The sequence below is a fragment of the Rutilus rutilus genome (genome assembly GCF_951802725.1).
Source record: "Rutilus rutilus genome assembly, chromosome: 5".
NCBI classification, from domain to species: Eukaryota; Metazoa; Chordata; class Actinopteri; order Cypriniformes; family Leuciscidae; genus Rutilus; species Rutilus rutilus.
Window position 1 is genome coordinate 31,417,293 of NC_140213.1, and position 27,341 is coordinate 31,444,633.

At 38.6% G+C, this 27,341-nt stretch overlaps 3 protein-coding genes across 8 annotated transcripts in view; 2 read left to right on the top strand and 1 right to left on the bottom strand.

Moving 5' to 3' along the window:
• Positions 1-1,787: 1,787 nt before the first annotated feature.
• On the top strand, positions 1,788-10,960 carry calub (calumenin b). The gene is made up of 7 exons (XM_084409459.1): positions 1,788-1,853; positions 2,434-2,675; positions 2,761-2,954; positions 5,844-6,010; positions 9,429-9,489; positions 9,578-9,777; positions 10,434-10,960. Exons 2-7 carry the CDS (start codon positions 2,455-2,457, stop codon positions 10,536-10,538), a joined length of 948 nt encoding a protein of 315 aa, XP_084265585.1. The 5' UTR covers positions 1,788-1,853; positions 2,434-2,454; the 3' UTR covers positions 10,539-10,960.
• Positions 10,961-11,940: 980 nt separating this feature from the next.
• On the bottom strand, positions 11,941-20,785 carry LOC311290167 (uncharacterized protein). Of its 6 annotated transcripts, none has more exons than XR_014627339.1 (16): positions 20,550-20,699; positions 18,422-18,521; positions 17,999-18,207; positions 17,849-17,905; positions 17,642-17,734; positions 17,009-17,095; positions 16,743-16,853; positions 16,481-16,651; positions 15,825-15,915; positions 15,627-15,733; positions 15,233-15,433; positions 14,905-15,036; positions 14,729-14,807; positions 14,382-14,555; positions 13,688-13,708; positions 11,941-13,331 (listed from the first exon to the last, which is right to left on the bottom strand). XR_014627339.1 is itself a non-coding variant. In XM_084408491.1 (16 exons), the coding sequence occupies exons 3-16, from the start codon at positions 18,149-18,151 to the stop codon at positions 12,141-12,143; spliced, it is 2,676 nt and encodes an 891-aa protein (XP_084264617.1). In that variant the 5' UTR covers positions 18,152-18,207; positions 18,444-18,521; positions 20,550-20,785; the 3' UTR covers positions 11,941-12,140. The 6 variants fall into 6 exon arrangements, 4 of the variants coding, with proteins under 4 accessions (XP_084264617.1, XP_084264615.1, XP_084264618.1 ...); XM_084408491.1 differs by having other exon boundaries at positions 14,382-14,563; positions 18,444-18,521; positions 20,550-20,785; XM_084408489.1 differs by having other exon boundaries at positions 14,382-14,563.
• Positions 20,786-21,994: 1,209 nt separating this feature from the next.
• The window catches only part of kcp (kielin cysteine rich BMP regulator), a 61,448-nt gene continuing 56,101 nt past the window's right edge, over positions 21,995-27,341 (top strand). Inside the window, exon 1 of the mRNA XM_084409171.1 lies at positions 21,995-22,434. Within this exon, the coding sequence (XP_084265297.1) occupies positions 22,338-22,434 (97 nt within the window). The 5' untranslated portion in view covers positions 21,995-22,337. The remainder of the gene's footprint in view (positions 22,435-27,341) is intronic.

The window sequence follows — 27,341 nt, forward strand, 5'->3', positions numbered from 1 at the left end:
TTAGGTGAACTATCCATTTTAAGACATTTTAAAGGGATAGTTCACCCAAAAATGAAAATTCTGTCATTTACTCACCCTCAGGTTGTTCCAAACCTGTATGAGTTTCTTTGTTATGCTGAACACAAAGGAAGATATTTGGAAGAATGTTTGTAGTCAAACAGATCTCGGTCCCCATTGACTTCCATAGTAGGAAAAAATCTATACTATGGTAGTCAGTGGGGACCGAGATCTGTTTGGTTACAAACATTCTTCCAAATATCTTCCTTTGTGTTCAGCAGAACAAAGAAACTCATACAGGTTTGGAACAACCTGAGGGTGAGTAAACGATGATAGAATTTTCATTTTTGGGTGAACTATCCCTTTAAGACCTTTTTAAATGAAAACGAATAACAGCAAAAAAACTAAAAAACGTACCCATTCTCAAAATACATTGTATTATATGTGTTTTTATGTAAACATGTTTTAACATCTTATAACCTGTAATAGTGCTTAGTAAAAGTTCAAATCTAAAATGCATAACTGGGTGTAATGTGACTGATAAAATGACTGGCTACTTGAAACATTTAAATGCTTCAGAAACAGAAAGAAGCCAGCTTGCTTTATTTACCAGGGTAACTGCTGCATTTATGATATTGCATTAGCGCCACCTACTGTCAGAGAGGGTGTGCATTTTCATTCAGATTCAAATGGTTCTTGAAACTACAAATATTCCAATAATTTCAGTGAAAGATGCTCTGGCTTGTGATGTGATGCAGCAGGGCCAATATAGGATTTGAAACACACACACACACACACACACACACACACATATATATATATATATATGTCAGTCACTGAATTAGACCACCAATCATTGTGTGTGTATATATATATAATATACAGTAGGCAACATTTGAAGTGGATCAAAACCTTTCATCAAAGTTATACATGAATTTTGAATAATACCTGTTCTTGTTTTACGACAACTTTGATGAACTTTTCTGATCCACTTCAAATGTTGACTACTGTATATATATATTGTAGCCTAAATTAATGCATTATATTCAGTTCCATAATGCATTTTTATGTGTGGATTAGGTTTTAATTTACTTATAGGACCCATTTTATTATCTTCACAATATTGTCAGGAGTAAAACATAATGTTATGTGAAATTTATAAGATGTGCGGCCTGAATAAAAAACAATAATTCTAAGAAGAATACATAGAGAGATTTTTAAAAACAAATTATAACTTAATTAAATTTAAGGGGGTTAATCAATTCCAAGTAATTTACAGAGTTTTAAGTTACGGATGCAGTCATTGCAGTCATTTTTAAACGCCACAAAACTTGGAGTTAAAAAACTACATTTGTTTAAATAAACTTACCTATAATCAGTAGGCTATATTACACAAAAATTCTGCAGTAAGATGTGTATAGGAGCCTGGATTTCTTTTATTTTTTTCATTTTCCGCCCATTTTTATTAATATTAATGAAACAATTGACTAAAGACATATAAGAAAAGATTACTTTAAAAGGAGAAACATTAACATACAAGATAGCATTCTGAAGAAGGAGGGGGGTAATAATAAAATAAGTAAATAAAATAACGTGCCTTGAGGACGTGGCAGTTCTAAACCAATGGCATAATCACGTTTGGACTGAAGTGGACCAATCGCGAAGCGACTCAGAAGGCGTTTGCTCGGGCGGTCCTGAGTGCAATCTACAATCTGATTGGTGCGTTAAGGGAAGTCTGAGCGTTCTGTCCAATCTGATTGGTCGGTTGAACGGGCCATCCAGAGGAAGCGTCTCAACTAGTTTGACATCCGGAGTTACTGAGATCAGCCGGGTGGCGTGAAACGCTACAATATTTGGTAGGTAAAGTTGCATCAAATCATTAAACAGTTTATCGAATATGCTCCGTTATGCTTCGCTGTTTCATTTATCTCGTTTGAGAGTGATTTGTATTTGCATGAAGCTTAATATGAGGACTTTAAAATATGTTTGCATGTCTAAATATCTGTGACATTAATTGAATGTTACAATGAAATGTTATTAAGAAAAAAGAGATACTATCATTTATTTGGTAACACTTTGGAACAGCATTCATTGGACTAGCAAAAAAGGAAACTAGGTATTACCCTGATTGTTTTTTAGTTTTTAGTTTTTTTTATATATATATGTAACATTAGGCTATTATGGGAGTGCCATGTACATAATAGGCTATATAAATATCATAATCATTCAGTGCCATGGTACATTAATGCATAAATGCTCCGAGAATAAATATATAGAGAACTTACTCTATGCATCTAGGAGCTTCCTGTCACATAAATTAATGAACTATCAATGTATATAGAGTTAGCATGATAAGAAATTATTATTTGTAACAATATTGTATGTGTTCGCATTTATATTCACTTGCTCTTTACTTCGCTTTTTGACCCTGTTAAGAAAAAAAAATAGTACGTGAAGATGGACCTGTTGCCGCTCTTGTTGTTCGTCGCCCTCTGCGTTCTTCAGTCCTCCAGCAAACCCATGGAGAAGAAGGACCGCATCCATCACGACACCCCCCTCAGCAACAAGGAGCACGAAGATGAGGAGAACTTCGAGTACGACCACGAGGCTTTTCTCGGACAAGAGGAGGCAAAGACTTTTGACCAGCTCACTCCAGAGGAGAGCAAAGAGAGACTGGGGTAAAAACAAGACGCACCACATATCTATGAGCTCTTCTGAGAAAGTTCTCTGGATCATTCGCTCTCTCTTTCTTTCTGTCTACAGTAAGATCGTAGAAAAGATTGACGAGGATCACGACGGCTTTGTGACTGTTGATGAGATGAAGCGGTGGATCAAACATGCTCAGAAGCGATGGATCTATGACGACGTGGATCGGCAGTGGCAGGCTCATGATCTCAACTCAGATGCTTATGTCTCCTGGGAGGAATACAAGAACGCTACCTATGGTTACATCCTTGGTGCGTATAATGTGTTAATTGATTAATCATATTTCTAAGGTTTTGCTCACGTTGCGCATAAATCTGATTTGTTTTTCCAATCTGATCTTTTGGACCAAGCAGCTATACCCTCATTTTGCAAGTGATGTAATCAAATCCATTTGTTGTGACTGTGCAGTCAATCTGACCTCAAAACAACTAAAGGAATCTGGAGAGGCGGTATTAACATTAAGTGACATGGCATCTGACGCACAGAAGCCAATGGCACATGTCACTATGCGCATTGGCACATCCGGTGGCACATCCGGTCTTCATTGGCATGTGCCAGTGGATAGTGGCATGTGTCACTGACATTATTGGCATGTGCCACTGACATCGCGACACACGGACACTGACATGACACCTCACTGACACCGAGTCGCGGAACATGTCACCGTGTTGCGACACCTCCAGTAGTGACTGACAGATTAATCGAACACCTATAGCCAACTGACGTAATTGTGCCACAAAATCCTAAATAAATAGCCTAATTTTGTGATATTTAATATCAATTAAACGAATTAAAGTGCTTTAATATTTTAATAAAAACGTGTTATTTGTGTCACGTCTGTATTTGATTGGTATGTGTCACTGAATGTTTTGTGTAATTAAATCTATCATGGGTCACTAAGAATAACGCATTAACAGTCGCGTTACTGTAAACCTTTATTTTTGCGTGATGCTGCACAGACGCACGCCAGTGTCAGTATAAGTGAGTGTAACACTGGCCAGCGCAAGATTCTCATCTGTGGCTTAAATATTTCAAGTCCTTCCAAAAAGTGTAAAAAAAATGAATTATTAAAAATCATATGTTTGTTAGGCTATGTATCAAACTAAGTGCAAAAAAAGTGCTCAGTGCAACAAACGTTCGGTCGCGCAGGACCTTCCTCAGTAACCTACCTTTAATATTTAAAAAATAATTGTATGGAATTATTCAATAAATAAAATACATTTTTGTTCTACAAATTAACGATGTGCATATGGTACACAATCTACATTATACTCCGGCAGACAGCTGCAGGTGTCACTACTGGAGGTGCCACAACATAAAGAGACATGTCAGTTTTAGTGACACAGGCCAACTGGCATGTGCCAGTGGATATTGGCATGTGTCACTAAAACGTGAGATGTGCCAATGGATTGTGTTATATGCCACTTGCATAACAATTTGCTTTATGCTGTCAAAAAATATGATTTATAACATCGCTAAGTTAATGTGTAGCCTACAACATACATAATTCGATACAATTATTTTGAAATATTAAAGCCACAGATGAGAATCTTGCGCTGGCCAGTGTTACACTCACTCTACTGACACCTACTGGCGTGTCGCGTGTGTCTGTGCAGCATCACGCAAAAATAAAGGTTTACAGTAACGGACGCGACTGTTAATACGTTGTAGTGACCCATGATTGATTTATTTCGTGTCTTTCCTAGAATGGGCAGTTTGTGACTTTCCGAGATAAACAACATAAAGTAGCACTCCTATTACAAAACATTCAGTGACACATACCAATCAAATACAGACGTGACACAAATAACACGTTTATTAAAATATTAATGCACTTTAATTCGTTTAATTGATATTTTAAATATCACAAAATTAGGCTATTGCTATAGGTGTTCGATTAATCTGTCAGTCACTACTGGAGGTGTCGCAACACGGTGACATGTTCCGCGACTCGGTGTCAGTGAGGTGTCATGTCAGTGTCAGTGTGTCGCGATGTCAGTGGCACATGCCAATAATGTCAGTGACACATGCCACTATCCACTGGCACATGCCAATGAAGACCGGATGTGCCACCGGATGTGCCAATGCGCATAGTGACATGTGCCATTGGCTTCTGTGCGTCAGATGCCATGTCACTTAATGTTAAAACTGCTACTGGGAATCTGAGTCAGGCCAAAGACTAAATACTGTTTACCATGCAGTAGGGGTGTAACGATACCCTCATGTCACGATTCGATATTTATCATGATACTGAACTCACGATGCGCTATTATTGTGATACTCCAAGACACATGATAAAAGGTTAACAAGAAATGTACTGTTGATTAAAATGCTAAATTTGATATTACATTGGGGGTGTAAATGAATAGGCTTGGACTTGGTGCTAATAACCCAATGCACAGGACAGTAGAGACATCAGAATAAAAATATTCATGATTCTGAAGCTGAAAATACAGAATTTTTTTAGACAAATATGGTTGCACTCTGTAACCGACTAGATATATTTAAAATAATGTAGGCCACTTTTTACACAAATATTCTCCCATTGCATTATCATACATTATATTCAACATTATCTATAGTAGTTTAATATAGTACTGACTAGGGATGGGCATTTCAAGCAAAAATAATATTCAAAGATCGATGGGTATTATTCGAAAATCGCACCCCTCCCCCACATGCACGCACGCATGTATAGGCTACACTGTGAGACAATGTGTAGGCCTATCTTATTCTGTTGTCTGAGAGTTTATTGACAGCTTTTATGTGCGTTATTGGCAGCGCCACCCTCTGGTTACATGAACGTGCCACCACCGCATCAGAACTGAAAACATGGGGATTTTTTTAAAGACAATAATCGCACAACCTATTCGAAATTCTATTATAAAATCAACTTATCGAATATTCGAAAATCGTGACTCATCCCTAGTACTGACACTAAAACTTTGAAAACTTGAATTTTTTTCTCATACAGTAATTTTTATTTTGGGTGAACTGTCCATGATGCACATTGTTGCATTTTTGTATTGCAGTATATTGTGACACGATATCTTGTTACACCCCTTCCATGCAGTAAATTTACTGTTTCAACCAGGAATAGCTTGAAATCCCAACTAATTTGATTGTCTATGTGTGTTTAGATGAAGCAGATCCCGAGGATGGTTTTAACTACAGACAAATGATGACCAGAGATGAGCGCCGTTTCAAGATGGCTGACCACGATGGTGACATGCTGGCAAATAAAGAAGAGTTTACAGCGTTTCTTCACCCAGAGGAGTTTGACTTCATGAAGGATATTGTAGTGCTGGTACGTCTGGACAGTCACACTTTGCATCTTCCATAGCATTGCGGTTATCTTCTTTCTAGGGCTGTCGATGTAACACATTCATTCAGTTAATTTAGTTATGGAAAAAATAATGTGTCCAAATTATAAACACTTTCAATGCACCCGCCCCAGACCTACGTAGGTTTTCATTTCATACAGTTGGATGGTGATGAACATGATTCAGGGCAACAATTCTATGGAGCCTATAGAAGGGAGTTAGATTGTCTCATATTTATATCATATATATATATTACCTTTATTTAACCAGAAAGAAAACTCATATATATGATATAGTTAAGCAATATCACACGAGTGCAAATGTCCCTATTAGTTTTATACAACAGTTCAATAAATAAGAAGTAAATATTGAACAAATCGAATGAATGAGGCTGTGTTTACACTGGCACAAAACATTAGATTATACTGAATTTGTTGAACACGTATAGAAACAAAAATAAGCACTAGATCTGATTTTTATTTTTTTGCATCTGTTCTGAGCAACTTCCTAATGTGGTTTTAAATCATGAATTATATAAATAAAACCGTTTCACTACTGAAAGCTATATTATATTACTCTGCATGAGGTGAGAACTGCTGTTTCTGATTCAAAACCCGAGGGTCAACCATGTCACATAGTATAGCGCTCATCAACAGGATCATTTTGGGAGAGGATTAATGTAAACACGGATATCGGATACCAGTCGCGTCTAAAGTGATTGTAAACAGGCATGACAAAAAAATCGGGTTTGGTCAGAATATCAGATCTGTGCAGTGTAAACGCAGTCTGAATGACTCATTTAGACATTTACTGCCACCTAATAGCAGTTTAAGTTTCTTATTTAGAGTATAATTTCATTAAAAGACATTTCAAAATTCCATAATAATAAAAAAAACTTTAAAGGGATAGTTTTCCCAAAAATGAAAGTTCTGTCATAATTGAATCGCCCTTTCTTTCTTTCTTTTGCGGAACATAAAAGAAGATATCTTGGAAGAATGTTGGTAACCAAACTGTTTCGGTTGCCATTGACTTCCATTGTATGAACCCAAAAAATACTGAGAGATTTCTCAAATTATCTTAATTTATGTACCACAGAACAAAGAAAGTCTTTATCCTGGAAACCTCATATTAGTGTCATAAGTACAAGTGGTCGGTATATTGGGAAAAATCCGGCACTTGATTAACAAAAAAGTTGCAGTTATGTTGTATTACTCAATGTTGTACCCATATATCAATTACTGTAATGTTGCTTGGGCTAGTACCCACCCAATTAAACTGGAATCTATTTTTCGACTTCAGAAGTGAACTTTAAGAATAATATTTTGTGTAAATCATAGACACCCCTCCCAATCACTGTTTGCTCAGGCAAGTATTCTTAGTGCTTACCAAGTGAATCAACTTCAAATTGCTTTATTCGTTTATAGCTCTATAAAGAAGTTATTTCCCCAGCACTTTTGTAATATTTTTATTTTTAATAATGAATTTCACCAATATCCGACTCATAGTAGTTGTCTTATTAGGCCTCCCTACTCTCGTACAACTCAAACACAGTTTAGTGTATTATACAGAGGGTCAAAGGTATGGAACAGTCTTCCCTCACTTATTGAGGTTTCTAAAGAACAGTTTAAACAGAGAATAAAATTGTTGCTACTAAGTTGTTTGAATTTTCCATATGGGTTTGTGCTCTAAATTTTTAATTGTTTTATAATATGTTTTTAATTTGTTAAATATAATTGTTTCTAAGGAGATTGCCACTAATTAAGCCCCCTGAGCGTTTTTCGGAAATTGTCCATCACATTTTTTTGTGAAACGTATAACACCGTTTTTATGCTTTTGTTGTAAAAAAAAAAAAAAAAAAAAAAACCCTTCCAGGTTTGAAATGAACATGAGGGAGAGTAAATGATTACAGAATTTTCATTTTTGCTGAACAATTTATTTAATACCCATTTAAAACCCATTAATCTGAATTAATCTGCGTGGTTTATTCACCTGTTCAATTTCTCATTAATGCAATTATCTAATCAACCAATCACATGGCAGTTGCTTCAATGCATTTAGGGGTGTGGTCCTGGTCAAGACAATCTCCTGAACTCCAAACTGAATGTCAGAATGGGAAAGAAAGGTGATTTAAGCAATTTTGAGCGTGGCATGGTTGTTGGTGCCAGACGGGCCAGTCTGAGTATTTCACAATCTGCTCAGTTACTGGGATTTTCACGCACAACCATTTCTAGGGTTTACAAAGAATGGTGTGAAAAGGGAAAAACATCCAGTATGCGGCAGTCCTGTGGGCGAAAATGCCTTGTTGATGCTAGAGGTCAGAGGAGAATGGGCCGACTGATTCTAGCTGATAGAAGAGCAACTTTGACTGAAATAACCACTCGTTACAACCGAGGTATGCAGCAAAGCATTTGTGAAGCCACAACACGCACAACCTTGAGGCGGATGGGCTACAACAGCAGAAGACCCCACCGGGTACCACTCATCTCCACTACAAATAGGAAAAAGAGGCTACAATTTGCACAAGCTCACCAAAATTGGACAGTTGAAGACTGGAAAAATGTTGCCTGGTCTGATGAGTCTCGATTTCTGTTGAGACATTCAGATGGTAGAGTCAGAATTTGGCGTAAACAGAATGAGAACATGGATCCATCATGCCTTGTTACCACTGTGCAGGCTGGTGGTGGTGGTGTAATGGTGTGGGGGATGTTTTCTTGGCACACTTTAGGCCCCTTAGTGGCAATTGGGCATTGTTTAAATGCCACGGCCTACCTGAGCATTGTTTCTGACCATGTCCATCCCTTTATGACCACCATGTACCCATCCTCTGATGGCTACTTCCAGCAGGATAATGCACCATGTCACAAAGCTCGAATCATTTCAAATTGGTTTCTTGAACATGACAATGAGTTCACTGTACTAAAATGGCCCCCACAGTCACCAGATCTCAACCCAATAGAGCATCTTTGGGATGTGGTGGAACGGGAGCGTCGTGCCCTGGATGTGCATCCCACAAATCTCCATCAACTGCAAGATGCTATCCTATCAATATGGGCCAACATTTCTAAAGAATGCTTTCAGCACCTTGTTGAATCAATGCCACGTAGAATTAAGGCAGTTCTGTAGGCGAAAGGGGGTCAAACACAGTATTAGTATGGTGTTCCTAATAATCCTTTAGGTGAGTGTGTGTCTAAATACTAATTCAGATGCAGCTTTAAAAAAACAAACAAACAAAAAACATGGCCGTTGTAGCCTAAAAGTAAAAATAAATTTTATGTTGAGTCAAATAAAATATTTATCTCTCAAGCTACTTTTTGTAATGCTTTTCTCATTTAACACAATAATGACTTTAAATGATCTTTTGGAGGTAATTAGAATTTTTTTTGTCTATGTTTTGATCTACAGGAGACCATGGAGGACATTGATAAAAATGGAGATGGTTTCATCGACTTGGATGAATATATTGGTAAGTCGTGTTTTTTTTTTTTAAGTGTGTATTTAAGTTTCCTGTTCCATGTATTGATTTGTCTTACTTGTGTCCTTGTGTATTTCAGGTGATATGTACAGCCAGAATGGAGACCCAACTGAACCAGAATGGGTGAAAACCGAAAGGGAACAGTTTACAGAGTTCAGGGATAAAAACAAAGATGGCCGTATGGATAAAGATGAGACCCGTGACTGGATCTTACCCTCCGATTATGACCATGCAGAGGCTGAGGCCAAACACCTTCTGTATGAGTCTGACGCAGATCAGGTAAAAACATGGTAATTCTCTGAAGCTTGCATTTGAAGGGACCCTTTGCAAAAAAGTCATAGCCATTACATATTTAGCTATCTTGTGTGAAAGTTGTAGTTTGCTCTACGCCCTAAACCATTAAAATCATTGTAAAGTGAATTTCTCTCTCTCTCTCTCAAAAAAAAAAAGTAAGCTATTTGCATGAAGTTTAAATGGCTTTTAAATAAATAGTTAAGCCAATAAATACATAAATAGTTTTAGCAAAACGGAACATTCTAGCATCATTTAATCACCCTCATGTCATTGAAAACCTATGTAATGAAAAGTTTAGCACAACATCCATGCAAAGTAGATGGAAAAACAGTTATCCCTCTGCTAAACATCTCCTTTTGTGATCCATGGAAAACATTTGGCAGATGCTTTTGTTCAAAGCAACTAAGGCACCGCCATGCTCTACTACTGTTTGAGCTCCAGAAATGATGCATTTTTATGAATTAATTTGATTTCATTAATAAGCCATCATGCTATTGTTCAGGGGTGATAAAAGCAAATAAAAATGAATTAGATGATGTGATAACTGCTGAAAATTATATTTGATGATATGATTGTCTAGCCTTTTTTTTTTTTTTTTTTTGAAAGCTGCTTCAATAACTGCTTTTTTTCCCCCATGATAGGATGGACATCTCACAAAGCAGGAAATTGTGGATAAGTATGACCTATTTGTCGGGAGCCAAGTAACAGATTTTGGAGAAGCTCTGGTCCGACACGATGAATTTTAATTTAGAAAAATGTACACTTGAGAAATGCAAAAAGAACAATAATTTATTTTATGATTTCATTACTGTGTTTACAAAACATTTCAGTTTTTTTTTTACGCTGACTCGATCAAATCAAAATTTTTTGCCTTTTTTCGTGAACATGTCTTTCGTAGCTTAATAGCACGAAATTGGCGTTGGATTCTTGGAAATTGGCGTTGGAAATAGCATCGCCGTTGGATTCTGATGCGATTTAAAATGCTCTGATGAAGTGATATTCAGGTCAGCTTGTGAAGCTTGTCAAAGTGATGTGTAGAGGTTTGCCTAATGGTTTGTAATGCACTAAAAGCACCCATATAATGCAGCATAATGGCATTTGTGTAACCCAACACCGCATAGAGCACTTGTTTCAAGTGGATATATTGCACATAATATGAATCTTTTTTTTAAATAAAAAAACAACCAATACTATGATGTAAACTACTTCTCTAAATAATACCAAATGTCTTACAACCACTACATGTACATGTTCCTCATCTTCATTTAGCCAGAGAATGTATGATATTGAAAATCAAGCATAGTAATAGATCATAGTTTGAATGTTGTGTAATTTCATTGTCTTTGGATCAAAACAGACCTAAACCAGAGTTCAGGATTTGTTTATTTCTCGAGCCTGCAGGAACACGGGATGTCGTGGCTCGGTGTGCTGATCTATGATCAGTTTTATTGTTCTTTCATACTCAAAGGACAGAAACTATCAACTAATCTGGGGCTCTTTTATGAATAAAACCCCTGCTCAAAGGACCACTGAACACCATTCCACCCTCCGTGACCTGTCAGTAAGACCCTTTATGAAGTGTTAGTACTGTCATTAATGGACTGAACCAACAAACTAAAGCTGTTTTTTCCTCAAGTGCCTTTTTCTATCTCCCTTAGCCTTCAAACTGCTTCGTTATTATGCGAGGCTTTGTTTTCTTACCTTTTTTCCCTTGTGCAATTCATACATGACTGAAAATGACCGCCTCACTTAATGTTAGTATATGGTTTGTGTATATATGTCTATAATTGAATGTGAACAATATGCTGTGGTCAGGTATTGTAAATACTGTCTTATAGCTGAGAGTGTTTTCTCAATAAAATTGATCAAAACGAATCACGTTTTTAATTGTTTCCATTTGTGGGGTTTCCAGGTGAATTGCTAGTTTATGGAGATACTAATCCTATCCACTAGGGGGTGATCCTGGTCATTTGTCCTTAATTGACTTCTTTTCAGCCCATAATGCACAACACATTTTTTAGGCCTATTCCCATGATTTTCCATTACTTTGACTTTGATGTTATGCAATATGGTACTATAATGAACGAGGTCCACGTAATTTTAATTTTAGCTGATGAACCATCGACACCACAGATACTCTTATTGTTTGTCATGAGTAGATTTTATTTTATTTTTACATCGCAATGCAAAGTGCAATTTCAATACAAAGGAAGCATGTCTATGCAACGTTGTACATACTGTAGGAAGGACACGGGATGTTCCCATTTTACGAAGGCTTATTTGGTGCTCAAGCTCAATATTGTAATTTCAAACAAGTGTTGTAGAGCATTTTTAGCTTTCATCAATCTTCATCTCCCATCATTACTTTCATCTGTGTCGAGTTGTTCATTGAAACATTCTATCTCCACGTCACGAGGATCATGAACATAGTTGAGATGTTGACCACTTGTGTCTAGATTAGATACAGACCCCTCTTCTAGGCTACTGTCATCTAAATTTGTTGCAATGTCCTCGTTAACATAAGATATGTTTGAGCTTGACGTGCTGTTCGTCTCTGCTGCCAGACATTGTTCTGATCCATTGAATTGACTTGAATCGAGTGTTAATGTTTGTAAGTCAGTGTTTAAGATTTTTTGTGTAGCAGTGTCCTGGTTGCTTACATCCTGAAACTTTAGTACAGAGCTTTCAACAACTAAAACCCGAGGATCTATATTAAGATCACCAGATCTTTTCAGATCTGATTTCAACTTTTCTGAATATTTGACGGACGGTTTGTTGGCCTCTAAAACCAAGACTTTAGGGTTCGTGATATTTGGCTCTCCTTTATAAATGGAGAATTCTGCTTGTGTAGTAGCATCTTCTGGCGCTGAGTTTAGTGTACAATCTCTTTCTTGACTTTCAGTTGAGTTTGTTTGTATTCTGTCCAGGTCAGACTTGAATCCGTGCTTCCCAGAAATTGTTTCGTGCCTTAATTCCAGTGGATTTGCATGAATTATTGCTTCGAAGTCAGTTTTGACATCTGTATGGCCAGTATTAGGTATTTCGTAGTCTCTGTTGACTTCTTTGAGGTATGTATTGAGCATTTCTGACTCCTTTAAGTCGTCACAATATGAAGTGGTTCTTTTTGATTGTATTTTAAATTCTTCTGTGATACAGTTGTCATCTAATTCACAATCCAAGTTAATTTCTTCTAAATCAGTACAGACTTCCGCCTCTGTTCTGAACGTAGTCTCCATATATCCTTCACCCTCTTCATCACATTCCCGAACCACAACGTAGTCACGAAATGTCACCGTTTTATTGTTAAACCTATTCACGGGCCTTCCGTTGGGCCGCAGTGCCAGATAATTGCGTCTTGGTTCCCTGTTAAAAGTAATTGATGGCAAGTTCACAGATGATGGTGGTGGTGGTTCCTCTTTTTTGGTGTAGATGCCCTGTTTGCCGTAGAAAGGTGAGTTCGAGTAGTCGTACTCTATGAATGCCTCGTTGTGATGTGAGAACGTTTCCTCCACCGAGGGCATCGGGCGGCTGTGGTTCACCTGTCACAGAAAAACTGTATTTACAATTGCTTCTCTGAAAAAAAAACATTTCTAATGTTTAAAAGCACAAATGCACAAGAGTTACTATGGCAAATTTGAAGGTGCACTGAGTAATTTTGTCCTTATTTATATTAAAATAGTTTAAAATGATCTACACTACACCGTAGTGTACACTAATCTACACTTTGATTTTATAACTGACTCATAGAACTGCTTTATCACACCAGTTTAGTAACAAAACGGCTTGTCAATCTACTCTTTAAGAAACCATTGTATTTCCACTTTCATCTCTTTATGAAATGAAAAATACTGTACAATGAGGTTCACTAAGGGGGAATAAAGTGACATTAACTCACCATCCGGAACCATCTCAGACTCTAGACATGAAATTAGGAAATGCAAAAAGATTCACTTTGAGACTTGTTTATAAATGTACAAAAAAATCTTGAATCTTGAAAAGAAATGCTATTTAAAAGTTTTGGGTAAGCAAGACATTTTTTTTAATAAATTAATACTTTTAAAGTGTCAAAAGTATAACAATGAGGACATAATGTTACAGAAGATTCTCAATTTCAAATAAATGCTGTTTTTTATATTAAAAAATCCAGAAAAAATATATCATGTTTTCCACAAAAATATTAAGCAGCACAACTCTTTTCAACATAATAAGACATGTTTCTTGATCACCAAATCAGCATATTAGAATGATTTCTGAAGGATTACGTGACACTGAAGACTGGAATAATGATGCTGAAAATTCAGCTTTGCATCAAAGAAATAAATTACATTTTAAAATGCATTAAAAATATTTTATATTGTAATAATATTTTGCACTTTTTCTTTAGTTCTTCTTTTTCTTTTAAAAGCTTACAGACCCCAGATTTTTGATTGGTAGAGTAAGAATTTGGAAGTAAAATTAGTTACACTGCTCTGTTTCTTATGTATTGGGAATAATACGTGTGGAACAAATGGACATTTTCAGCACATATGCAAAGTTTAACATTTCCTTTGTCCATGTTGTGCAAGTTGCATGAATAGATTTTGTCTTACCACATTAGAGTCACTACTGTCAGCCACATTGGTCCGGATGGTATGATCCCGCTTCTCTCTGCTCATCCGAATGCAGCGCACCAGTGTAAATAAGGCAATGGCCAGCAGGATCAGACACACCCCTGCCCTGCCCACTGTCTCACTGCTATACAGATGCCCCGTGCCCAAAGGACCCTGTGGAACTTATATAATGCATTTACTGTTTATTATTTATTATTTTAGGTTAGGTTTAGCACAGACAAACCTGTATTCCTTAGGCATACATAAATTGTGAGCAAACTAAAAGTGGGTGCACTAAGGATCTTTATTTCATATATATTTGTATATTCCCTAAGATTTTCAAGTACCTGGTTGGCCTTTCTGAAGAATTTCCACATGTAATGCAGCTTTAACAGTGTCTCCTGATTCCAGGTCAGTGGCTAGAACCTGCAACACAGTTGCCAATTGTCATTTTCTAGAATAAGTAGTAGTAGAATACTGTTCAGATTTTGCTTATGAATGTAGTCTACAGTAAATGTCATACCTCTAGGAAGTATTTGTGGCTGGGATGTAGTCGGTTGGTTTTAGCAATGAGCAGTCCCTCTTGTGTTATGTAAAAAAGCCGAGAGCTGTTGTGTTGAGAGTTTAGCGAATACTGCAGTCTGGGATTGAAGCCCTTTAACCCACAAACATAAAGCAAACTCAGTTTCTTAGGCTTAAACAGGAACATGAGCCCATATTTCATGCAATGAATGTCAAGCCAGGGCCTTTGTCATGTTGAAATTGGATGTTGACTCTGAGGTGTTACAGCTGTGTGGTTGTAAGGATAGTATGTGATCTTGTAAGCGTTGTGATCTTGTTGAGTCACGTACATCGGAGAAGTCTTGATCCGTGGCCTCCAGGATGAGTAATTTGTTGCCGTACGTCATGACAAGCGAGGCAGGACTTGTGCTCTCACTGACAAAGCCACGGTACGCTGAACGGTTGAACTGGGGCGGAAACTTGTTTTCTGCAAGAACCCTCACCAGAACCGTGGCAACTGCATACTTCAGAGGGTCATCCGTCTGAGCTGCCTGAGCAGAAACATCGCAATGCTTTCAAAATGCAATAGGGAAAACAACACTTCTTAAAAAAATATAAAAAATAATAAAAAATAATAAATATATATATATATATGTATTCAAAAATAAATCAGATATTATTTAAAATATGCTAAAAAAATATATTTTACTTTTTAAAATGTTTAGTCTTAACTCTCAGACGCACCATAACACGCAGTCTCAGTGTCGGGATCAGCAGTCTGTTCTCCACACGTCTGGTTATCTTTACTTCTCCAGAACTACTGTCAATGACAAATCTGCCATTATCTGCCCCTGTATTAAAGCACACACACATATATATATATAATAAAAAAAACTATTTCTCCAGGAGTTTAGATTAGGTGCAATGGCAGAGGATAATCACCTGACAGGATGGAGTACTTTACTGGCGTTCTGAGACCCTCATCGCCATCCAAAGCTTGAATTGGACCGGGACAGAAATCCAAGACAATGTCCTGAGTGACAATTAATCAGACAATAGAAGGAATCATATACACTTTTTTTTTTTTTTTTTTTTTAACTGATCAACAGAGAACAGTGAAGACATTTACATTAACAAGCAAATTATTTTCAATATAAATGCTGTTCTTTTTAACTTTCTACTCATCGAAGAATCCTGAAATAATGTATTAGGTTTTCACAAAAAGATTAGGTAACTGTTGTCAACATTTGATAATAATAAGAAATGTTTCTTGAGCAGCAAATCATCATATTAGAATGATTTCTGAAGGATCATGTGACACTGAAGACTAATGTAATGATGCTGAAAATTCAGTATTGCATCACATAATAATATTCTACAATATTGCCTCTTTTTTACTATTTCTGTGATCAAATTATTGCATCCTTGTTCAGTATAATAGACTTAAAAAAAAAGTTTTACCAACCTCAAATTTTTGCATTGTAATAGGTTATAGTTCAGACATTGAGATGTTTTGTTTTGTAGCTAAAGTCAAATTAATATCCCTCATGCTTATAGAAAGAAATTAATTGTTTATTTTATACATTCACAGGGATTACCTGCTCGTTCTCTGTGATGTTGGCGGTGTACAGGGGGTTGGCACATATGCGTTTGCCGTGATTGGCTGAGAGAAGAGTGCAAGGCTGGAATTGTGGGTATTGGTCGTCCCCATCTGTCACATTGATGATTACTGTTGCTGTTGTGTTGTAGTGCTCATTTGTGTTAGTCTCCTAAAGCCACATGAACATATGAGTACATGTTTGTTTTTTTTCCCCATCTTTTTTATCATTACCAAACAAGTATTTTCTGTGTGTACTTTACCACTGCAGAAATAGTCAGTCGGAGCTGAGTTTTGATCTCGTAGTCCAATGACTTGTTGAGAATCACTTTGCCACTGTTGGGCAAGTCCACTCGAAAATACCAGGCATCTGCCTGGAAATATATGATCAAATGTCAACAGATGATTATCAGGTAGCCAATTTGATTCATCACCAACAAAATTCAAGTCAGATGAGACTAAAGTATAGGACTAGCAGAAGATTTCTAGTGTGGGTTTGTAGATCTGAAGAGGTGTTTGGTTCACCTACTGATGTTTCATCAATGATGTATGTGAGCGTGTCTCCATCAGCATCTGTGGCCTCGACTGTAAACGCTACAGAGTTCACCGCTGTCAACTGAACATACACATCAAACGAGAACATCTCACGAATGTAGTGTATATATACACATATACAAAATAAATAGACAAAAGTTTGGGCTCGGTAAGAAGAAAGAAGTCTCTATATGTTCACCAAGGCTGGATTGATTTTATTAGAAATACAGCAAAAACCATAATAAAGTTAAATATTATTACAATTTATAATATATTTTAAATTGTAATGTATTTCTGTGATGGCAAAGCTGAATTTTCATCAGCCATTACGCCAGTCTTCAGTGTCACATGATCCGTCAGAAATCATGCTGATTATTATCAATGTTGAAAACAGTTGTGCTGCTTAATATTTTTGTGGAAACTGTGATACTTTTTGTCAGGATTCTTTGATGATTAGAAAGTTCAAAAAACTTTTGTAACATTTAAAATTCTTTACTGTCTCTTTTGATCAATTAAATGCATTCTTGCTGAATAATAATAATAAAAAATCTTACAGAGCCCAAACTTTTGAGCGGTAGTGTATGTCAATGCATGAAAGAAAACATTTATTGCTTGGTGTGTCTTTTACCTCGCTGAGTTGCAGAGGTTGTATGGAGCTTTGCAGGAATTCAGGTTTGTTGTCATTCTCGTTCAGAACCTCTACCATGATCCTGTGTTCAGCCTGATAACAACATTTGACTGTGAACATTTGAACATTTATTTGAAGTGTAAATTATATAGCTAAATCAAATTTTCTAAGAGGATGCTGCTGTATGTCACAGATAATTGAACTTACCTGTAGGGTTTTATGTTTGTAACACCTTAGAGTTGCTGTTAAAACGGAGCCATGTATCTGTAATATCATCATAGTCAGATGATATTATTTAAACAAGACAGAAGATGATAGTGTAATTGCATGCATTTATTGATCTTTTATTAATGTTACCTCACGGTCAATAATTCTAGTTGACGTCGAGTTCAGTCTGACAGTTCTTCCATCCAGATAAAACCAATCAGAATCTTTTCCAGAAACCTTTAAGTGCATGTGATTGGCTGATGGGTGTGCAGTGAATCCAAGGTTGCCAATAAATGTTCCCATCAGGCTGTTCTCTTTGACTGTGGCAAACACGTCATGACCACCGTCACATTCACTGGCTGACAAAAAAAACCACATAACATTGAACAGTCAAAATTCCTTGTTTTCACCTGCTGTAGTCAATATTTAGCATGTTGTTGTATGTGAAGTCGTTTGAGGTTGTATGGATGCATGCATGTCAAGTGCGTGTGAGTGTGTGTGTGTGAGAGAGAGAATGAGTGAGAGAGAGTGTGTGTTTTTTTCCATGTGATTTGTCTCTGTTTGTGTTTATACCAATTACAGAATGCCGGCTGACCACTGAATAAAGGTGGCAGAACATTAGAATCTTCCACAGTGGCTGTTGACTGAAGATCAACCTCAAAAACATTTCTCACTGCGGAGATAAAAAAAAACAATTATGTTAAAAATGACTTTTTGTTATTATATTTACTGTCTGTTAAAGGGATACTCCACTTTTTTTGGAAATAGGCTCATTTTACAACTCCCCCAGAGTTAAACAGTTGAGTTTTACCGTTTTCGAATCCATTCAGCCGATCTGCGGGTCTGGCGGTACCACTTTTAGCATAGCTTAGCATAGATCATTGAATCGGACAGGACCATTAGCATCTCTCTCAAAAAAATGACCAAAGAGTTTCGATATTTTTTTTCGACTCTTCTGTAGTTACATCGTGTACTAAGACCGACGGAAAATGTAAAGTTGCGATTTTCTAGGCTGATATGGCTAGGAACTATAATCTCATTCCTGCGTAATAATCAAGAAACTTTGCTGTCGTACCATGGGTGCAGCAGGCGTAATGATATGACGCAGCGCCTGAAAATAGGTCTAATAGGTTAGACAAACTTAGTCCCGGTCACGTTGGAAGTTACCGAGCTGGGGACTATTTTCAGGCGCTGCGTCATATCATTACGCCTGCTGCACCCATGGTACGGCAGCAAAGTTTCTTGATTAATACGCAGGAATGAGAGTATAGTTTTTTTTATATTATAAAAAATTTAGTATTTAGAATTTTTTTGAGAGAGATGCTAATGGTCCTGTCCGATTCAATGATCTATGCTCTAAGCTATGCTAAAAGTGGTACCACCAGACCCGGAGTTCCGCCTGGGGGAGTTGTAAAATGAGCCTATTTCCAAAAAAAGTGGAGTATCCCTTTAAAGTGTAGAACATTACTGAAAGCTCAACAATTCATTCTCATGCCATTGTTTGTATAGTACATTACTATACCATCATAATATAGCTCATTATAAATTGGCTAATTTAGCTCAAGGGAAACAGATGCTGGTTGAATGTAGCTAAAAAGGCTGGAAATGTATTATTGCATTCATGTTTAGAAAATCCAGCATGGAGTAACATGACCTGTAAATGTATGACATAAGAAAGACTTTCAGCAAACAGCCCTGCTCTTGTTTAAGACTTATAAATCTCCTAAGGAGGTTTTCAGCAGACAGTTAAGCCTTCTTACGTGCAAACACCCAAACACACACTTGCTTACAAACATATTTGAGCTGTGTTAAACAATTTCCATTCAAGTAATCAAGAACACATTTAATTATGCTGTACATTGTTCAATACAACGTTCCAAACAAGTAAAGTTTAATGCTTAAATTTTAATATGTAGGCCTATAATAATTAAGCAATAATATGAAAGGGTGTTGATAGGTTGATATTTTTTTTAAATATTGTTTTATGTGATATCCTTTTGGTAGAAGATTTTTTTGTTTATATAATCTGAAATAGATGAATTATTATTATTATTATGAAAACATTTGCAACTATTTAACAACTATATTGATTCTTTATTCATTTAGCTTAGCTGAAATAAATATATGAATGCGTTAACTCTGCAAACTTATATTCCAGCATTTATTTATCCCACCATGTTTTTAGCAACAAAATAAATTTAGTCATATGTTCATTATACATATTTATTACTCGTATTATTATTATTATTGTAATTCTGTAAGGTCCATTGTGGAATTTTGTATTTTGTTTTATGTGACCGTATAGTATTGTGGATGGTTAGGGATGGAAGATTTATAGGTAATAATTGTGAATAAACATAGGCTACTGTCACGCAAGAAAAAATTCGGACTTTCTCTGACAATAAGGTTAATTCATCATCATCATCATCATCATTAGAGTTCGACGAAGTCTATCTCCACCATTTTGTTAATGTGAAGACAAACAATCATGCTATGATACGAGCGGTAAACATGCACACTGAGAAACAAGACCATCTAAAGAGGTTTGGTTTGCCTCCAGTTATACAAGACTATTACACAAGTTGATGGAGCATCTATCTCTCTCTCTTATACAGAAGAAAAGACAAACCAAAAATAGACTTCAGGGCTGTTTGAGTATTGTACTATTGGAGAATAAGAAAAGATCGCATGTTAACCTTACCTGTCCCATCTAACTGTTCTTCAGGTCCAGATGTCCAGATATTCTCTCCAAAGTTACGTTATTACCATCCTTTATTTGAATGTGAGTGTATAAAAGAGAGTTCGAGTATTGTTTGTGTGTGACTTGCATGTAAGTGTCCACCTCATGTCTGTTTGGAGCAGTTGGAGAACAGTGGATAAGTCTGAGGTTTAGTGTTCAAACTCACTGGATCAGAGCCAACGCCAAGGTAAGAGGTCAAGTCAAATTCCACATCTAGGTCTTACCATCATAATGGTTTAACCAATAGCAACGCTTCACTCCTGGCCAATGAAATAACAGTATTCTAAGATGGCCGATAACCTCTGAGCAAAAACACATAACCAATATATTGAGATAGTGTATATAATCAAACAAATACAGTGGGCTACAAAAGTCTGAGACCACACTGAAAATTTGGGATACCAAATCTGGAAATTAACAGAAACCAAGATGATTTTTTTAATTTTATTTTCAATATTACATTTTTGCTGCACTATTATTATTTTTTATCTAATCAAATAATCAATCAAATTTGAAATTCATCTTAATTTTTCAGTTAAACTTTTACTCAATTTGTTATGCTTATAATTTTGAAAACAAAACTTCAAAACTTTTTTTCTATGGTCTCTGACATTTAGTTGTATATCTAGGTAGTAGGTAGGTAGGTAGATAGATAGATAGATAGATAGATAGATAGATAGATAGATAGATAGATAGATAGATAGATAGATAGATAGATAGATAGATTTTAGTTTCTATATGTCACATTCAAAGCAAAAATGTTATGAGATGTTTTCTCCTGATGATCCTGATGGTAAAGTGTGACAGCATGTGTTGTGTGGTAATCTCGGCTATTTCTGTCTTGTCCTAGTGTACTTTATATGCTTTAACAAACACTGACAGAGCACACACACATACACACTAATACTAATAGAGTTGACTTGGAAGCACACTGTAATTAAGACAGATAGAGATTAGGAGGCTGAAATAGTATCCTAGCTTTAACCAATAAGAAATCAGAAACAAAGGTCATCTGAGTGTTCTTTTACACATGATGAAACTAAAAGCTGGAATACAAAAAAAATATTTTCCAAAAAAATTAAATTCTTACAATGTACTATAATATTACTTTTTGTCCATTACTGCTATATAGCCAGTGTAAGGGTATAGTCTTATTAATTTATTAGTTCAAATTCATAAAACCCCATATATATATATATATATTTTTATTGCCTTTATGATATATATTTCCATAATTCATATTTACTCGTTTTTGGATGCACGTGATCTATTGAGAATAATGTTTGTATAACTTATTATTGTGCATTATGTGTTAATGAAACTGCTTTGTGTTCTTGAGGACTTGAAGCGCTCGTAGAGTCCGGAAATCCGGAAATGTTCAAGTCTGCAGATTTTCTCCATTGGCTGTAGAGGAGGAGGATCAGGGTTAGAGGAGCAGAGTCTCCAGCCGCTGTCACATTTACAGCCTTTATTTCAATCTCGGAGGAGGGAAAACAACGAAGCTTCGCCTTGTTTTGTTTGGAAGCGACAGGAAAGCAGCTAAACCCCCCCAGCTAAACAGCCGAAAACAAATCCAGATGTTTCAAGTCTGAGGGTCGCTGTCATACGAGACCATACAAGAGGACTCATCAAGCTCTTCCTCCGACATCTCGCGTGGGGGGGAAATGTGTAATATATTTAGATATTTATAATCAGTATTTTTCTGGTATTTTTGACTTTGTGAGAACTAAACTTTTCTGACTGGTGAGAATGGGGCTGAAGTCTGTAGTTGGAGATCTTGTCTGGAGTTTGTTTTTCCTCTGGAATGTTTGTGACTGTGTTCAAACTCATCAGGACGCGAATACCGGTGAGAGCAGCTGTCAATCAAACACATGATACATTGTTTCATTGATCTGTATTGTATCCGCAGCTGTATTGTATCACTGAAGCGCTGGAGTTGAGGAACCAGTGAGTGAGTCGTGTCTTTCTATTGACATGTCCACGCTATAATCCAGTGCAGGACATGCCAACAGAAAGACAATATAATAATTATTATATTTGCAGTTTTATGACCTCAGGTTAATCTAGACTACATGGAATATTTATACTTAAAAATAAATGACCGTCACCACAGGGCTGTTTAAGTGAACTGCACAAACAGTTTAATAAAAGTTATTTTAAAAATGTATTAAAAATAGTGAAAAACAGGAAAGATTTTACATTAACAGGTGTTGGAGCACCTATATAAACATTTATAAAAATGACTGTTGAAGATAGCCTATGCATAAATTCATAACTAAAACATCCATATTGAATAAAATAAAGACATTATTTTGTATCTTTTTGAAATTTTGTTACCTTTTGGGAACATCTCCAAATTGACTGTTTTCCCTACTATAGATATACTGTTGACTGATAATGAATATATTTTTTTTTATTTAATTTTTTGCATTAGAACAATAACTTAAAAAGTTTCAAAATTTCTTAATTATTAACTTCATGATTATTACAGACTAACCCTAGACCTGAAAACATTTTGCAATAGGAAAAAAGCCATTTTGACTTTGAGAATGTCTCCAAATGGATTTTGATTCTGAATTTAGATTTATCTGTCTTCAGCCGGACATGTTTTTCTCAAACACTTCTCTCTTGACTGTTATCGCTGTCTCTGTTAGCCTCTATTTATGGTTTATGATTTCTACCCAGTGCAGGTATGTTTCTGATTGCCTTCTGTGATTATTTTTTTAAATTTTCAAGACCCTCACTACTTCACATAACCTGTCTTCTTCCTTGTGTCTCTGTTCTGTCTGGCTTTTTAAGTTCTTAGATCTTATCCTTTTCAGTCTGAGATTGTGATTGTGTGAGTGTGTGTGTGTGTGTGTGTGTGTGTGTGTGTGTGTGTTGTGTGTGTGTGTGTGTGGTGTGCTGAGAGAGAGAGAGAGTGAGTGAGTGTGTGTTGTGAGAGTGAGTGTGTGTGAGTGAGTGTGTGTGAGTGAGTGTGTGAGTGAGTGAGAGTGTGATGTGAGTGAGTGATGTGAGTGAGTGTGTGAGTGTGTGTGTGTGTGTGTGTGTGTGTGTGTGTGTGTGTGTGTGTGTGTGTGTTGTGTGTGTGTGTGTGTGTGGGTGTGTGTGTGTGTGGAGTGAGTGTGTGTGTGAGTGTGTGAGATGAGTGAGTGAGTGATGTGAGTGAGTGAGTGTGTGTGTGTGTGTGTGTGTGTGTGTGTGTGTGTGTGTGTGTGTGTGTGTGTGTGTGTGATGAGTGTGTATGTGTGTGTGTGTGTGTGTGTGAGAGAGTGTGTGTGTGAGTGTGTGTGTGAGTGTGTGTGTGTGTAGCCGCTTTGTCCTCAGGGAAGTTTGGAACAGTAAAGATCTGACAAAGAAAAGGAAGTCATTAAGAGCATTTTCCTCACTTGCCATCATTGCTCCGCAGGGTTTTTTTCCCCTACATCTCATAATTATTCTTTTTTTTTAATGATTTATTTATAATTTTTATGATACATTCAGGGTGCAAAGACAATAAGTTAATAAACAAATAAATAAATAGGTATAAATAGGTAATAATAATGATAATAACATAAAACAACAACTTTTTATAAAAAATAAATAAAAAAGGTAGTAGTAAAATAGATATAAATACATTGTCATCAGCAGCTAACAATGGAAAACTGAGAAATAAGACAGACAAAACAGTAAGTGCACTTAAAACTGAATTCTAAGTATCAATGTAAAACGTACTCGGTTACTAAACGTAACCTCTGTTCTCTCTAGAGAGGGAACGAGTATTGCGTAAGTAGCGTACGCTGCGGGAAAGTCTCCTTTCTCGAGATACTGAAGCCAAAAAATTATCCTTAATTTTTAATAATCTTGTCAACGCAGTGTGGCAGCCAGCAGACCTAGGGCAGGCTACTCGCGTGCCCATTGGCTGCCCTGCGGCAACTGCAGCAGCCTATCGCTGAGCCCTTGGCGTGACGTCACGACCAATGAGCGCGCTTGGCGCGCTTAATGCGTCACAGCCCGTCATTAGGGGTGTGGCTTAGCGTATATAAGCAGGGCTCAGAGGCTGCTTCACTGGTTTCTGTCGCATGAAGCGAATGAGCTCGTGGCGCGAGCACGGCGGGTTATGCAATACTCGTTCCCTCTCTAGAGAGAACAGAGGTTACGTTTAGTAACCGAGTACGTTCTCTTACGAGAGGTTCTCTCGTATTGCGTAAGTAGCTTACGCTGCGGGAACTCCCTTGTCAACGCCGTGCGCGTGCCCAGCATCCACTGAACGAGTCCCAGGGAAGCCCGGGGAACGCGATAGCGGAGCTGGGCGGCCAACAGAGGGCTAACACAGTACACAAGCACATACTATGGGGGCATGGATCGGCACAGCCGGTCCAAACTTGACACTTCCCACGTAGTGAGCTCAACCAGTAGAGCTAAATCACACAACGTAGCCCGCGCACAGACAGTGGGCTGGCTACGCGAGACTTAGACTGATAACACTTTTGCCTGCAAGGCGGGAACTTCCAGGTTGTAAAACCTAACAAATGTGGAGGGGGAGGCCCAGCCTGCCGCTGCACAAATGTCATGAATGGGAATCCCGCTGGACCACGCCCACGATGAGGCCATGCCTCTGGTGGAGTGCGCTCGAATGCCCAGTGGGCACTGCAGGTTTTTAGACGCATAAGCAGCCGCAATAGCGTCCACTATCCATCTGGACAGGGTGTGTTTCGAGGCGGCGAGACCCTTGGTGCGCCCACCAAACGAAACAAAGAGCTGCTCTGAGCGCCTGGAGGCGGCGGAGCGAGAGATATAGTTTCTAAACGCCCTAACCGGGCAGAGGAGATTACTATCTGCCTCGCTGCCAGAATTCGGCAGGGCTGAGAGGGAAATGACCTGCGCTCTGAAGGCAGTGCCCAAGATTTTGGGAACGTACCCATGCCTCGGTCTGAGAATAACTTTAGAGTCATTGGGTCCGAACTCGAGGCACGCGGCGTTAATGGATAACGCGTGAAGGTCTCCCACTCGTTTGACTGAAGACAGTGCTATCAGAAAAACGGTTTTGAGCGTGAGGTATTTCATATCCATAGTTTCCACGGGTTCAAAGGGATGTGCTTTCAGGGCTTCTAAGACCAGTGAAAGATCCCACATAGGAACCGAGGGGGGTCGCGGGGGGTTCATCCTCCTAGCTCCTCTAAGGAAGCGGATGACGAACTCGTTCCTTCCTAATGCGCGGCCCAGCTCTGAGACAGAGAGCGCTGAAATGGCCGCGACATAAACTTTGAGCGTGGAGGGGGTCCAGCAGCTCTTGAAGGAAGCACAATACTTGCGATACCCCACATGTCTGTGGATCGAGCCCTTTGGCAGTGCACCATCTGTTAAACACCGACCATTTAGACGTGTAGAGCCGCCTCGTGGAGGGAGCTCTGGATTGTATGATCGTGTTCATGACCCCTTCTGGCAGATCAGCGTGTAATCGTTGAGGCTCCACGCATGCAGAGACCAGCGCTCTGGATGGGGATGCCAGATCGAGCCGCGGGCTTGAGAGAGAAGGTCTCTCCGCACCGGAATCGGCCAAGGGGCTGAATCTGCCAATTGTATGAGTTCCGGGAACCAAGCTTGGTTCTCCCAGAACGGGGCTATGAGGAGCACTGTGTGGCGCGCTTCCCTGACTCTCTTGATGACCTGAGGCAGCAGAGAGACCGGGGGAAAAGCATATAGCGGGCCGCTGGGCCAGGTCTGGGCCAGCGCGTCCTCGCTCTTTGAGAAGAACTCTGGGCAGTGAGCGTTGTCTTTTGACGCAAAGAGGTCGACCTTCGCTTTGCAGAAGCGGCGCCACAGTGACTGGACTGTTTGGGGGTGTAGAGACCACTCCCCAGGGGGAACGTTGTCCCTGGACAGTCTGTCGGGGCCCTCGTTCAGATGGCCAGGCACATGCGTTGCTCTCAGTGAGCGCAGAGAGTGCTGAGACCACACGAGGAGGCGTTCCGCCAGGGCGCAGAGCGTCTTTGATCTGACACCGCCCTGGCGATTCACATAGGCCACTACCGATGTATTGTCCGTGCGGACTAGAACATGGTGACCATGGAGGAATGGGAGGAAGTGTTTGAGCGCTTTCTCGACCGCGAGCATCTCTAGACAGTTTATGTGTAGGAGATTCTCCTGGTCTGACCAGCGGCCACAGACCGGTCTGCCTTCGAAGAGCGCTCCCCAACCTAGGTTGGACGCGTCTGTCGAGACAACTTTCCGGTGTGAGATCACCCCCATAATCACTCCAGTGTGATACCATTCGGCTGCTAGCCAGGGCTGCAGGGCTGAAACGCAGCCCTGAGTCACTCTGATTAGCGAGCCGCCGGCCGCCCAGGCTCGATGGGGCACGCGCGCTCTCAGCCAGCATTGAAGCGGGCGCATGCGCAGTAAGCCCAGCTGAAGCACTGCCGCAGCTGAGGCCATATGCCCCAGGATACGCTGGAATGCTTTCAGCGGAACCCGGCTGCCTTCTTTGAAGGATGCGGCGAGGAGACGGATGCGGCGCGCGCGCTGCTCCGACAATCTGGCCGTCATAGCCACCGAGTCCAGTTCTATTCCAAGAAAGGAAATTGACTGACGGGGCGAGAGCGAGCTCTTGGTCCAATTGACCGAGAGACCCAGACCTTCCAGATGGCTGAGAAGCGCTGTTCTGTGAGACACAAGTTCTGTCTCTGACTGCGCTAGAACAAGCCAGTCGTCCAGATAGTTCAGTATTCGCATTCCCTGTCTTCTCAGGGGAGCGAGAGCCGTGTCCATGCA